Here is a 13,626-nt window from a genome sequence, read left to right on the forward strand (position 1 = left end):
CATGTCCCCACAGCCCCTCACACACAGTACATGTCCCCACAGCCCCTCGCATACATGTCCCCACAGCCCCTCGCATACATGTCCCCACAGCCCCTCGCATACATGTCCCCACAGCCCCTCATATACAGTACAAGTCCCCACAGCCCCTCATATACAGTACAAGTCCCCACAGCCCCTCGCATACAGTACATGTCCTCACAGCCCCTCATATACAGTACAAGTCCCCACAGCCCCTCATATACAGTACAAGTCCCCACAGCCCCTCGCATACATGTCCCCACAGCCCCTCGCATACAGTACATGTCCCCACAGCCCCTCGCATACATGTCCCCACAGCCCCTCGCATACAGTACATGTCCCCACAGCCCCTCGCATACATGTCCCCACAGCCCCTCGCATACATGTCCCCACAGCCCCTCGCATACATGTCCCCACAGCCCCTCGCATACAGTACATGTCCCCACAGCCCCTCACACACAGTACATGTCCCCACAGCCCCTCGCATACAGTACATGTCCCCACAGCCCCTCGCATACATGTCCCCACAGCCCCTCGCATACAGTACATGTCCCCACAGCCCCTCACACACAGTACATGTCCCCACAGCCCCTCGCATACAGTACATGTCCCCCACAGCCCCTCGCATACAGTACATGTCCCCACAGCCCCTTGTCTATATATCCCCTTGTATACATGTCCCCCTCGTCTATTTGTCCCCACAGCCCCTCGTCTGTTCGTCCTCCCGTGCTGACACGCACCTGTACAGCAGCCGCCAGGCTGAACCTCTCCTGCTGCCGCAGCAAAGCGCTGCTTCCTGCTGGTATCGGGGCTGCGCTGGATGAGGAGGCCACGCCCCTTTTGATGACTTCATCCCCCCCACAGGGCTTTTCACCTACTTGGATCTAGTCACAACCATCTTGCAATCTGCTGGGGCATGCTGGGAGTTGTGGTCCCTCTGTGACCAGATGCCAGATATTACTCACAACCTCACTGACAGCATCACCGCCTGAAAGTCCCGCCCTCCCATCGCCATAGCGATTCCTCCGGACCAATCACCATATGCCAGGGGGCGGAATCTGCAGCTGAGACAAAAGAAATAACAGACGTCCTAATCAACTAATGAGATTTCTGTTCTTCCTGCTGGGCGGAGTTGACTCCGTCCAATCGTGTTAGAGCAGAGGCCATGCTCTTGAGAGGCCGGGCCGTTCTGGGATAATTGACAGCAACAGCGACCTATAAGAGAGCAGAAGCCGCAGTGGGCGGAGTTCTGTGTGGCCAATCCGCTGCGCGCAGAGTAGCTGAAATGCTCAGGCTCAGCTGATGTCTTCCAGTGGAGTTGTTGTGGAGCAGTGGCATGCTCGGGCTCACCATGAGCGCCGCCATCCCGTGGGCAGTGCAGCTGGGGCTGACGGTGCTGTGCACGGCGCTGTGCTCGCTGCTCTTCCTGGCGGTGTACGTGCAGCTCTGGCTGCTGCTGCACTACAGGCAGAAGCGACTGAGTTACCAGAGCCTGCTGCTGTTCCTAGGGCTGCTGTGGGCCGGCTTCCGGACCGTGCTGTTCTCCTTCTACCTGAGCAGCCGTGCCCGGGCCAGTGTGCTGCAGCCCTTCCCGCACTGGCTGCTGTACTGCGCCCCCATCTGCCTGCAGCAGTGGCGTAGCAACTGTTTGTGGCGCCCGGGGCGGTCGAAAAATTTGCCGCCCCTTTGGTCGATGATAATCCGGAAGCATCAGGAGAGCCCACACTACACTCAAAGATCTAATTTTTAGTCTGCTACTAACTCTGCTGTTATTATTTCTACATTTCTAGACTTTCATCTTCTTGCAGTTCTCTCTCTATATATATATGTATGTATTAGCTTGATGATGCTGGATGAAGACCTAATGGCTTTTTTTAATAATAATTTTTAATAATGTGACAGAAAAAAACAGAAAATATATGGGGAGGAGATGTACGAGGACACGTATATGGGGGGATGTACGAGGACACGTATATATGGATATGGGGGATGTACGAGGACACGTATATATGGGGGGGATGTACGAGGACACGTATATATGGGGGGGATGTACGAGGACACGTATATATGGGGGATGATTATTGTATTAGGACACCTGTGGTGTGATGTCTATGTGGCATGTGACAGCTGTCTGTGGCTTCTCCCGTACAGATGTTGGTGGTGCATTCTCCGGTAATGGCCGCGGTGCACCCAGCAGCCTCTCCCACAAATCGCCCCCATACCATGCTCCCCAGTATCCCACCTCACCCCGTGCAGTACTGTCCTACCCTTTTCCTCTCGCTCCCAGCCGGGCCATATGCTTTCCTCCTCCCGGGAGCATCAATAGGGCGGAGCCTCTGCAGCTGCTACGGTGCCAGGACGGAACAGAAAACCTAGGAAAGCAGAGCTGCTGCTGTGCTGACACATGCGCAGAGTGTACACACACAGGTGTATACACACACACAGGCATACACACACACATAGGTGTATATACACACACACACACACAGGTGTATACACACACACACACACACGTGTATACACACACACACAGGCATACACAAACACAGGCGTGTATATACACACACAGGCGTATACACACACACAGGCATACACAAACAAACACAGGCATACACAAACACATATGTGTATATACACAGACACACACAGGCGTACACACACACACAGGTGTATACACACACACACAGACACACACACACACACACAGGTGTATATACACAGACACACACACACAGGCGTACACACACACACAGGTGTATACACACACACAGACACACACACAGGCGTACACACACACATAGGTGTATATACACACACACAGACACACACACACAGGCATACACAAACACAGGTGTACACACACATAGGTGGATACACACACAGGCGTACACACACACAGGTGTATACATACACACACATAGGTGGATACACACACATAGGTGTACATACACACACATAGGTGGATACACACAAACAGGTGTACACACACACACATAGGTGTACATACACACAGGTGTATACACACACACACACAGGCATACACAAACACAGGCATACACACACATAGGTGTATATACACAGACACACACACAGGCGTACACACACACACAGACACACACAGGCATACACAAATACAGGTGTACACACACACAGGTGTACACACACACACACAGACACACACACACAGGTGTACACACATAGGTGTATATACACAGACACACACACACACATACACAAATACAGGTGTACACACAGACACACACAGGCATACACACATAGGTGTATATACACAGACACACACACACACAGACACACACACAGGCATACACAAATACAGGTGTACACACATAGGTGGATACACACACACACAGGTGTACACACACACACACACACAGGTGTACACACACATAGATGGATACACACACAGGTGTACACACACACACACACAGGTGTATACATACACACACACAGGTGTACATACACACACACACACACACATAAGTGTACATACACACACATACACAGTGTGGCTGCATGCACAGATCCTTTCGCTGCTGCACATGGTGAGACACAGGCAGCGGTGTTGGTGGCACATAACTGCACACAATGGAGGCAGACACACACCCAGCACAGCCTGTGATGAGGATGACAGCTGCCTGCACACAGGGCCGCCGGGGGCAGCCGCAGACCACCTTACCCCAGCCCCGCACTCACCAGCTCACTGCTTGGCTCTTCCTAACATGGCTCCTTGTGTGCATCACATTCCTGGCAGTCGCGACCATCCCACCATGACAGTCCTCCAGTGCAGCGGGGCTGACGTCAGCACTGCCTCTGCGCAGCGCTGCTCACTGAGGGTTCAGGCGGAGAGGAGGGAGAAGCTGCTAGGTAGCAGGGGTACAGAGACTCCCGATAGGCGGAGGAGAAGGATGGAGGAAGGGTGGGAAGAGGCTGCATTACATTACCCCCTCACTGCACAGCCCCGCAGGCCGAAATGTACAGTCAGTGAGTCCAGGCTCCGCGCTTCTCCCACAGAGGAGAGGAATTGCTTCTGCGGCCGCGCCGCCCCCACACACGTGCCGCCTGGGGCGGACCGCCCCCCCCACGCTACGCCACTGGCTATGTGTCACTGGGTAGCTCCAACCTGACCTCACCCTCCAGCCGTGCCGATACCCTGACGGCCGTCTTACCATCATCATGCAATGGACGTGGAGAGCACTGTGCCCCTAGTAATCTAAATGGAGCCGATGTAATTTACCCAGGCGCCTGCGTCCCCGGCCCAGCGCGTGTGTAGCTGTCGCGACATCCAAGGAGGCGGCCAGGCGTTATAACCACGACTGCCGCACATATTGGCACGGCGGGGCAGAATGCCAGTTATGCCATTTCCTACACATTGGGGGATACATCACACCCTACTTTGCTGGCGATGGCTGCACGTCGGGCCTGCTCTCCTGCCTAACATATACACACACAGCAATGCGGTCTAACCGTACAGCGACCTCAAGGAGAAATGGAAATATGGAAACATTTCCCCCACGTCTGTGTAACCTGCAGCCATGTAAAAGGAGAACCCCCCAAGCTAGTGTTCACAGAAGCCATCTTCCTAACCGCATAGTCTGTCCTGTAAGAAGAACATCACCTCTATGGCGCACAGGCTGCACAATGTCGGGTGGCGGTCCCTGCAGGCAATCAGGAGTTAATGAGAGAGTGTGGAGGAGACGCGCGAAAGCACGCCTGGTAAACTACTCCACTCACAACAACAAAGTCATGTGTGGGACTCACATGTAAGAAGTGTCCGCTCCTACGGTGCTGAGCGGCCATTTTGGTGAAGACTGCATTATGATTGGTGGAATGCCCGACTAGACAAAGCGTGACGTCCGACTACTTACTATTCCCGCGCTTTCTGAGGTGCTCACCAAATGACTGTAGTGTATGGGGAGAATGTGGGGAAAGCTGAGAGACATTGTAATGCCTGGCTGTTTTGTCACTGAGTACTGCGAGTGTGTGGGAAATAGAAATGCCTGAAAGGTAAATGGCCTCCCGTGTCTGTCAGTCTGCGCCATGCACAAAACCTCTCCCTCACTTCTGGGTCAGCTGTGCTCCAGTCATATCTGCTGTTATGTTGTGACTGAACCGAACTCAAGTTAGTCTGCAGTTAGCTATTAGTTTTTCATGTATGATGAATTATTCATAGAGTGGATATTGTTTGGGTAAAGTTTTGTTCAGGGCTTTGAGATGTTTATTTTGACTACTTGTGCTCCTTGGTTATTCACGTAAATCGCTTATTTATGTCGCGCATAATCAAACGCACTCAATCGTACATAAGTTAAATTTGAAAAGAGGTTCCCTGGACCACTAGTACTCAAAATGACCAGCTCAATGTCCTGAATACATGAAAATCTAATAGCTAACTGCAGACTACTGTAACTTGAGTCCGGTATGGCTGAAGATGGCCACCATTTTACTAGGATTCACTACGCAGTGCTGATATTCAGCAGAACCATATGAAATGGGCCAAACCGAATAATGTGCAGGAGTGTGCAAATGTGGGAATAGGAAGTTCTATATGTTTGCCATAAAAAAGTAAATAGTGTGCTTCAGGTGTGTAAAAAAAAAAAAAACAAACATACTATTTTTTAACGCATTAGGGCTGGAAATCTATACACGGACAATTCAGCACAAACTCTATTTGCAGTATGTCGAGGGTCTGCAGCCTGGATACCCCTAAACATGGGATTTAGGGGACCCCTGTCGCAGGCTCTATGGCTGTGGCATGAATGGAGATGAAGTGTACTTTTTTCCTGAAAGTGTTCATTATTTCAGATGTACACAAAAATGAAGACCAGGTCTCTGTGCCTGTCTGAACAAACTGAGGAGGAAAAAAAAAAAAAACAGTTCACTTTATCTCTCCTTGTGTCATTGCAGTCTATGGCCCTGTCAGGGCTTCATTTGAATCCCATTTTTCAGGAGATTCAGGTGTAAACACCCATACACGCTGGAGAAATGAAGTGTGAACCAGGCCTAATGGGTCATTGAGACGAGCATGTAATCAGTCCATGTGCGCCAAGCACTACACATGGAGAGCATGCCGACCCCTTATGGCCAGCGTGCTGTTGTACATGGCTGATTTTACACTCAAACCAATGGCCTGTGTAGAAAAAGTAGCAGCATGCACTAATTTAGTCCATTCTGTAGATCAGAGTAAGGCCGGTTTCACATTTGCGTTAAAGGCCACAGCGTCGGCCTGTGCACGGCCGCCGCTAAGCCCTGCCCCCTGTCGCGCCTCCGCCGGTAGCTCCGCCTCCGGGCGCATGACTCTGCATGCGTCCCCTATCTTTATCACTGAGGATGCAAGCCATGCGCAGTATGCGTTTGGCGGCGCCTGCATCCTTTTGACGGTGCACCGAGCGCAACCAAATTGCAACAGGTTGCGTTTGGCACTGGTCGGCGCACCGTCAAAAGGACGCAGGCACTGCCAAAACGCATACTGCGCACGGCCTGCGTCCTCAGTGATAAAGATAGGGGACGCATGCAGCGTCATGCGCCCGGAGCTACCGGCGGAGGCGGGGCTTAGCGGCGGCCGTGCGCAGGCCGACGCTGCGGCCTTTAACGCAAATGTGAAACCGGCCTAAGGCTAGGGTCACACAACCCTGCATTCTCTCATCCGAGAGCATCAGGTCAATTATGCTAACCACACTGATCAAACTCAAACTTGGGAGAAATTGCACAACGAAGTGTGCTTTCCTGTGCTTGTCACCCTATTGTGAAAATTAAACATTTTAAGATGAACAGTATTTCATTTGACAAAAAAAAAAAAATGTAATATTACATTTTCACAACCCAATTTTATAAAATTCTATTAAACACTTATGGGGTCAAAATGGTCTTTATACCCCTAGATGAATTTCTTGAGAGGTTTAGATTCCAAAATGGGGGTCACTTAATTATTTTCTGCTGTCCTGTCACCTTAGTGGCTCTGATAATGACGTTTGCATATGACTATAAAAATATGTGCCCCAAAACACGCTCCTTCCGTTCTGAACCCCGCTGTATGCATACACAGTGGTGTCTGACCAGATTTGTGGTTTTGCTGCACTCAAGAAAAACTGCACAACAAATTGTGGATTTTTTTTAAAACAAAAAAAAATAGAATTTTTATTTTTTTTTTATTCCATTTTGCTTTCATTCCTGTGAAGCTCCTAAAGTCAGAGGGAGGACAAAACAGCTGAGTGGACTCTAACCAAGTAACCATGTTTTCAACGGGATGGACTAAAAAAAATGAAGAAAAGGAATAATAAATAAAAAGAATGAACATAGTAACTTACAGGTACAAAGACATGGAGAGGTATTAGGGCATGTGTACACAGTGCAGATTGTCCTGCAGATTTTTCTGCTTGAATTTAGCTAAATCCGCAGGTAAAATGACCTGCGAATTTAACTGCGGATTTTGTGCGGATTTCCCCTGCGTTTTGACACCTGAGGATTCCTATAATGGAGCAGGTGTATTGCCATGTGGAATAATCCGCAGCATGTGCACAGCGTTTTTTCGTTTTTCATTGATTATAATGGTACTGTAATCCAAATGTAATGGCCAAATCCGCTGCGGATCCGCCGTAGAATCCGCACCGTGTGCACATACCCTTATAGATTTCTAATGCATCTTGGATTTGAAATAAAGATGAAATATATGTAGACAATTAGAAAATCAACACATGTCCCATATAAACAGGTGTATATTATATTCCCTGAGCTTTAGAGGTGGGGAATGAACATGAAATATATGTAGATAATAAGGGAAAAAACATATCCCATATAAACAGGTGTATAATATTACCTGAGCATTATAGGTGGAGAATGAACATGAGATATATGTAGATAATAGGGAAATGAACACATCCCATATAAACAGGTGTATATTATATTCCCTGTGCTTTAAAGGTGAGAATGAACATGAAATATATGTATATAATAGGGGAATAAACACATATTCCATATAATCAGGTGTATATATTACCTGTGCTTTATAGGTGGGGAATGAACATGAAATACATGTAGATAATAGAGGAATGAACACATATCTCATATAAACAGGTGTATATTATATTCCCTGAGATTTATAGATGGGGAATGGACATGATATATATGTAGATAATAGAGGAATGAGCACATATCCCATATAAACAGTGTATATTTTATTCCCCTGAGCTTTATAGGTTGTGAATGAACATGAAATACATGTAGATAATAGAGGAATGAACACACATCCCATATAAACAGGTGTATATTATATTCCCTTTGCTTTATAGGTGGGGAATGAACTTGAAATATATGTAGATAATAGAGGAATGAACACATATCCCATATAAACAGGTGTATATTATATTCCCTGAGCTTTATAGATGGGGAATGAACATGAAATATATGTAGACTAGCTTGGCCCGTGCAATTTTTTGGACATTGGTCGTCGGGGGCGCAGGTAATTTCAGAAAAAGCAAGCTGGTCAAACATTTGTGTGTGTGGGGCGAAGTAATCAGTGAAAAAGCAGTGCATGTTTACAAATGTGTTTGCATATGTGACTCACCATTTGTGTGTGTGGGGCGAAGTAATCACCAAAAAACAATGCATGTATACAAATGTGTTTGCATATGTGACTCACCTGCAGTGAAGTGTGCAATCCTCCAATGGGCCTGAAATAGGCTGGACAAGCACTTGAGTAAACTGGAAAGACCCCAAGGCAAATGTTTGGATTTGTTTGTGATGTCTGTAAGCAGCTTTGTGGTAGTGTGCTTTGGGGTACTGTGGTGCCACCTGCAGGTCATTTTTCATTACTGCAGGTTTATTAACATTAATGTTTAAACTGTATTTTGTGATCAAATCGTGGATGTGTGGTTTGTTTGGCTATTTTCTTGCTGAAGGGGGGCAAATTTGCCTTTCAAATGGTGTAACATTTGTGTGTGTGTGGGTGCAGTATGAACGAAGATACAAAGTAACCACCGAAAAACAATGTTTAGAAATAATAGAATAGATAATAGAGGAATGAACACATACAGTTTGTCACGGACCTCACGTGTGTCTGGACGCAGCGAGTACCTCAAGGCAAACCCATATGACACACGTGACCCTGGATACACCGCCTCCAGTGGGGCAAATATAAATAATAAACACGTGCAGCTGGATACACCGCCTCCAACTGGCGAATTTAGACATTACACATATATACAAGTCTGGAAACCCCGCCTCCAGGAAGGCGTATTTAAACAATAAGGGAAACATTAACAATGGTGGGCCCTGCGATAGGGAATAGGGAAGTGGAGACCTCCTGAGCTCCCCTGAGCCCGTGTCCCTGCACTCCTAACGTTCCCTATGCCGGTTCCGCACCGGGCACGCAACAGGAACCTAAAAACCCTAGCTCGCCCTGACCTAAACCCTCACTAGGGAATTGGTCGGTGCGGAAACTAATCCCACCACTGCACTAAAACACACATGAGGGAACATGACAATACAGGGGAAACACCGCTTAGCTTTGCTCTGTTGCGTACGCTCCTAGCAACAGAGCCCACCACCTGTGTGCATCTTCTCCACCCGGATCCATCGTCATAACTGGATCCTTCACCATAGTGCAGCCTTGGAGCAGAGTCCACCACCAGTTGAAGCTGTCCAGTAAACAGAGTCCCAAAGATGAGTCCAGCTTCTGCCAAAACATCCAGCATGCTTGAGTCCAGCTCTCAGCAACCAAGTCCCGCATGCTGAGTGCAACTCTCTCCATTGTCGTCACTCCACCAAGCCATGCAAGCACTTCCTGCCAACACCATAAAACTGTGACTCCACCACGCCATGCCAGCCCTTCTTGCAGACCACCTAGCTGCCACTCGTCCCCTCTGGCTGGGCTGCTCAGGACTCATGTTCAGCTCCTTCCTCCCCCAGGCCTACTTGCCAAATGAACACAATCAATATCACCAACAATCATTGCACACACCTGGCTCTCTTTTATAGAGCCTAACACCTGATTTGTAATTGCGTGCACATTAACCCTAAAACTAAGGTGCGATACCACTCACCACCACCGGGGCAACTTAGAATGAACGACACCACGTGTAATAATTCTAATGGCCACCGGGGGCAATCACATCACACTTTGGCACACAGCCAAAGGAAAAAAGTTCACTTATCCATTTAATCTGTCAGATCCACGCTGGATCATGACACAGTTGTGGCCAAAAGTATTGACACCTCTGCAATTCTGTCAGATAATACTCAGTTTCTTCCTGAAAATTATTGCAAACACAAATTCTTTGGTATTATTATCTTCATTTAATTTGTCTTAAATGAAAAAACACAAAAGAGAATGAAGCAAAAAGCAAAACATTGATCATTTTACATAAAACTCCAAAAATGGGCCAGACAAAAGTATTGGCACCCTCATCCTAATACTTGGTTGCACAACCTTTAGCCAAAATAACTGCGACCAAACGTTTCCAGTAACCATCAATGAGTTTCTTACAATGCTCTGCTGGAATTTTAGACCATTCCTCTTTGGCAAACTGCTCCAGGTCCCTGATATTTGAAGGGTGCCTTCTCCAAACTGCCATTTTTAGATCTCTCCACAGGTGTTCTATGGGATTCAGGTCTGGACTCATTGCTGGCCACCTTAGAAGTCTCCAGTGCTTTCTCTCAAACCATTTTCTAGTGCTTTTTGAAGTGTGTTTTGGGTCATTGACCTGCTCGAAGACCCATGACCCCTGAGGGAGACCCAGCTTTCTCACACTAGGCCAAACATTATGCTGCAAAATTTGTTGGTAGTCTTCAGACTTCATAATGTCATGCACACGGTCAAGCAGTCCAGTGCCAGAGGCAGCAAAGCAACCCCAAAACATCAGGGAACCTCCGCCATGTTTGACTGTAGGGACCGTGTTCTTTTCTTTGCCTCTTTTTTTCTCCTGTATACTCTATGTTGATGCCTTTGCCCAAAAAGCTCTACTTTTGTCTCATCTGACCAGAGAACATTCTTCCAAAATGTTTTAGGCTTTTTCAGGTTAGTTTTGGCAAACTCCAGCCTGGCTTTTTTATGTCTCGGGGTAAGAAGTGGGGTCTTCCTGGGTCTCCTACCATACAGTCCCTTTTCATTCAGACGCCGACGGATAGTACGGGTTGACACTGTTGTACCCTTGGACTGCAGGGCAGCTTGAACTTGTTTGGATGTTAGTCGAGGTTCTTTATCCAACATCTGCACAATCTTGCGTTGAAATCTCTTGTCAATTTTTCTTTTCCGTCCACATCTAGGGAGGTTAGCCACAGTGCCATGGGCTTTAAAATTCTTGATGACACTGCGCACGGTATACACAGGAACATTCAGGTCTTTGGAGATGGACTTGTAGCCTTGAGATTGCTCATGCTTCCTCACAATTTGGTTTCTCAAGTCCTCAGACAGTTCTTTGGTCTTCTTTCTTTTCTCCATGCTCAATGTGGTACACACAAGGACACAGGACAGAGGTTGAGTCAACTTTAATCCATGTCAACTGGCTGCAAGTGTGATTTAGTTATTGTAAACACCTGTGATTTAGTTATTGCCAACAACAGGTGTATATTATATTCCCTGAGCGTTATAGATGGGGAATGAACATGAAATATATGTAGATAATATTGGAATGAACACATACCCCGTATAAACAGGTGTATATTATATTCCCTGAGATTTATAGGTGGGGAATGAACATGAAATATATGTAGATAATATTGGATTGAACACATACCCCATATAAACAGGTGTATATTATATTCCCTGAGATTTATAGGTGAGAAATGAACATGTAATATATGTAGATAATATTGGAATGAACACATATCCCATATATGCAGGTGTATATTCTATTCCCTGAGCTTTATACACTACCGTTCAAAAGTTTGGGGTCACCCAGACAATTTTGTGTTTTCCATGAAAACTCATACTTTTATTAATCAAATGAGCTGCCAAATGAATTTAAAATCTAGTTCAGACATTGACAAGGTTCGAAAAAAAAAGATTTTTATTTGAAATAATAATTTTCTCCTTCAAACTTTGCTTTCGTCAAAGAATGCTCCCTTTGCAGCAATTACAGCATTGCAGACCTTTGGCATTCTAGCAGCTAATTTGCTGAGGTAATCTGGAGAAATTTCACCTCATGCTTCCAGAAGCCTCTCCCACAAGTTGGTTTGGCTTGATGGGCACTTTTTGCATGCCATAAGGTCAAGCTGCTCACACAAAAGCTCAATGGGGTTGAGATCTGGTGACTGTGCTGGCCACTCCATTACAGATAGAATACCAGCTGCCTGCTTCTTCCCTAAATAGTTCTTGCATAATTTGAAGGTGTGCTTTGGGTCATTGTCCTGTTGTAGGACGAAATTGGCTCCAATCAAACGCTGTCTACAGGGTATGGCATGGCGTTGCAAAATGGAGTGATAGCCTTCCTTCTTCAAAATCCCTTTTACCTTGTACAAATCTCCCAATTTACCAGTACCAAAGTAACCCCACACCATTACATTACCTCCACTATGCTTGACAGATGGCATGAGGCACTCTGCTAGCATCTGTTTGTCTAGCCCCCTGCCCAATGGGAACTCACCGGCGGCAGCGCAGGAGGCTCACCTGGACGTCTGGTGCCGAGGGTAAGCCCGTGGCACCGGGGAGCAGCGAACACGAGCGGTACTAGCAGTGCTGAGACAGCTAGTTGCTCGCAGGAGAAGGCAGACAGGACCTGCGGTCACGTGACAGAGTCAGAGGAGGTGGGCGGAGCCTAGCACCGCTGTAAGGTGAGACAGCGCGGGGTTGCTGCGGCTCCCGGGGGACCTGCAGGAAGGAGCGGATGTCCCAGGGATGTTAAAGGGGAAGCAGAGATAACATAGTCACACAAGCCAAGGTCCAAACACAGAGAGGGCAGTGCAGTACACAGGGGCAGTCAGAAGGATAGTCAGAACGTAGCAAGAGATCAGTTAACCAGGATGGGCAATAAACGGTACAAACACAGCAGGCAAGAATCACAACGGGGACGGAACCAGATCAAAACCAGACAAACAGACAATAGCACAGGCACAAAGCACAGCAGGGTCAGACACACTCAGCGAAGGGTCAGAGTATAAACGACAAAGAATGGTCTCACAGTGAGGCTATAAAAAGCCTCCCAGGACCCAGAAAGAGGCCATCAGAGTTAACCCTGCAACTACCTAATCCGAGAACCCAGTAAGCCATGACACTTTTCAGTTGTTCTGCGTCTCACAAATGTTCTTCTGTGTGATCCAGACACCTCAAACTTGGAATCATCTGTCCATAACACTTTTTTACAATCTTCCTCTGTCCAATGACTGTGTTCTTTTGCCCATATTAATCTTTTCCTTTTATTAGCCAGTCTCAGATATGGCTTTTTCTTTGCCACGCTGCCGTAAAGGCCAGCATCCCGGAGTCGCCTCTTCACTGTAGACGTTGACACTGGCGTTTTGCGTGTACTATTTAATGAAGCTGCCAGTTGAGGACCTGTAAGGCGTCAATTTCTCAAACTACAGACTCTAATGTACTTGTCTTGTTGCTCAGTTGTGCAGCGGGGCCTCCCACTTCTCTTTCTATTCTGGTTAGAGCCTGTT

The 13,626-nt window shown here is 47.3% G+C and overlaps 1 protein-coding gene across 3 annotated transcripts in view; it reads right to left on the minus strand.

Moving 5' to 3' along the window:
- The window catches only part of FIGNL1 (fidgetin like 1), a 44,195-nt gene extending 34,238 nt beyond the window's left edge, over positions 1 to 9,957 (minus strand). Inside the window, exon 1 of one of the 3 annotated variants that reach the window (XM_073549870.1) lies at positions 9,579 to 9,957. In XM_073549870.1, the coding sequence (XP_073405971.1) occupies positions 9,579 to 9,588 (10 nt within the window). In that variant the 5' untranslated portion in view covers positions 9,589 to 9,957. Of the gene's footprint in view, positions 1 to 4,273; positions 4,588 to 4,654; positions 4,791 to 9,578 lie in introns of those variants that run through there. The other 2 variants (XM_073549871.1, XM_073549873.1) reach the window with 2 other exon arrangements.
- Between the last annotated feature and the right edge of the window lie 3,669 nt (positions 9,958 to 13,626).

The sequence above is a fragment of the Dendrobates tinctorius genome, unplaced genomic scaffold (genome assembly GCF_039654945.1).
Source record: "Dendrobates tinctorius isolate UK_male_01 unplaced genomic scaffold, ASM3965494v1 ptg000162l, whole genome shotgun sequence".
Classification (NCBI taxonomy): domain Eukaryota; kingdom Metazoa; phylum Chordata; class Amphibia; order Anura; family Dendrobatidae; genus Dendrobates; species Dendrobates tinctorius.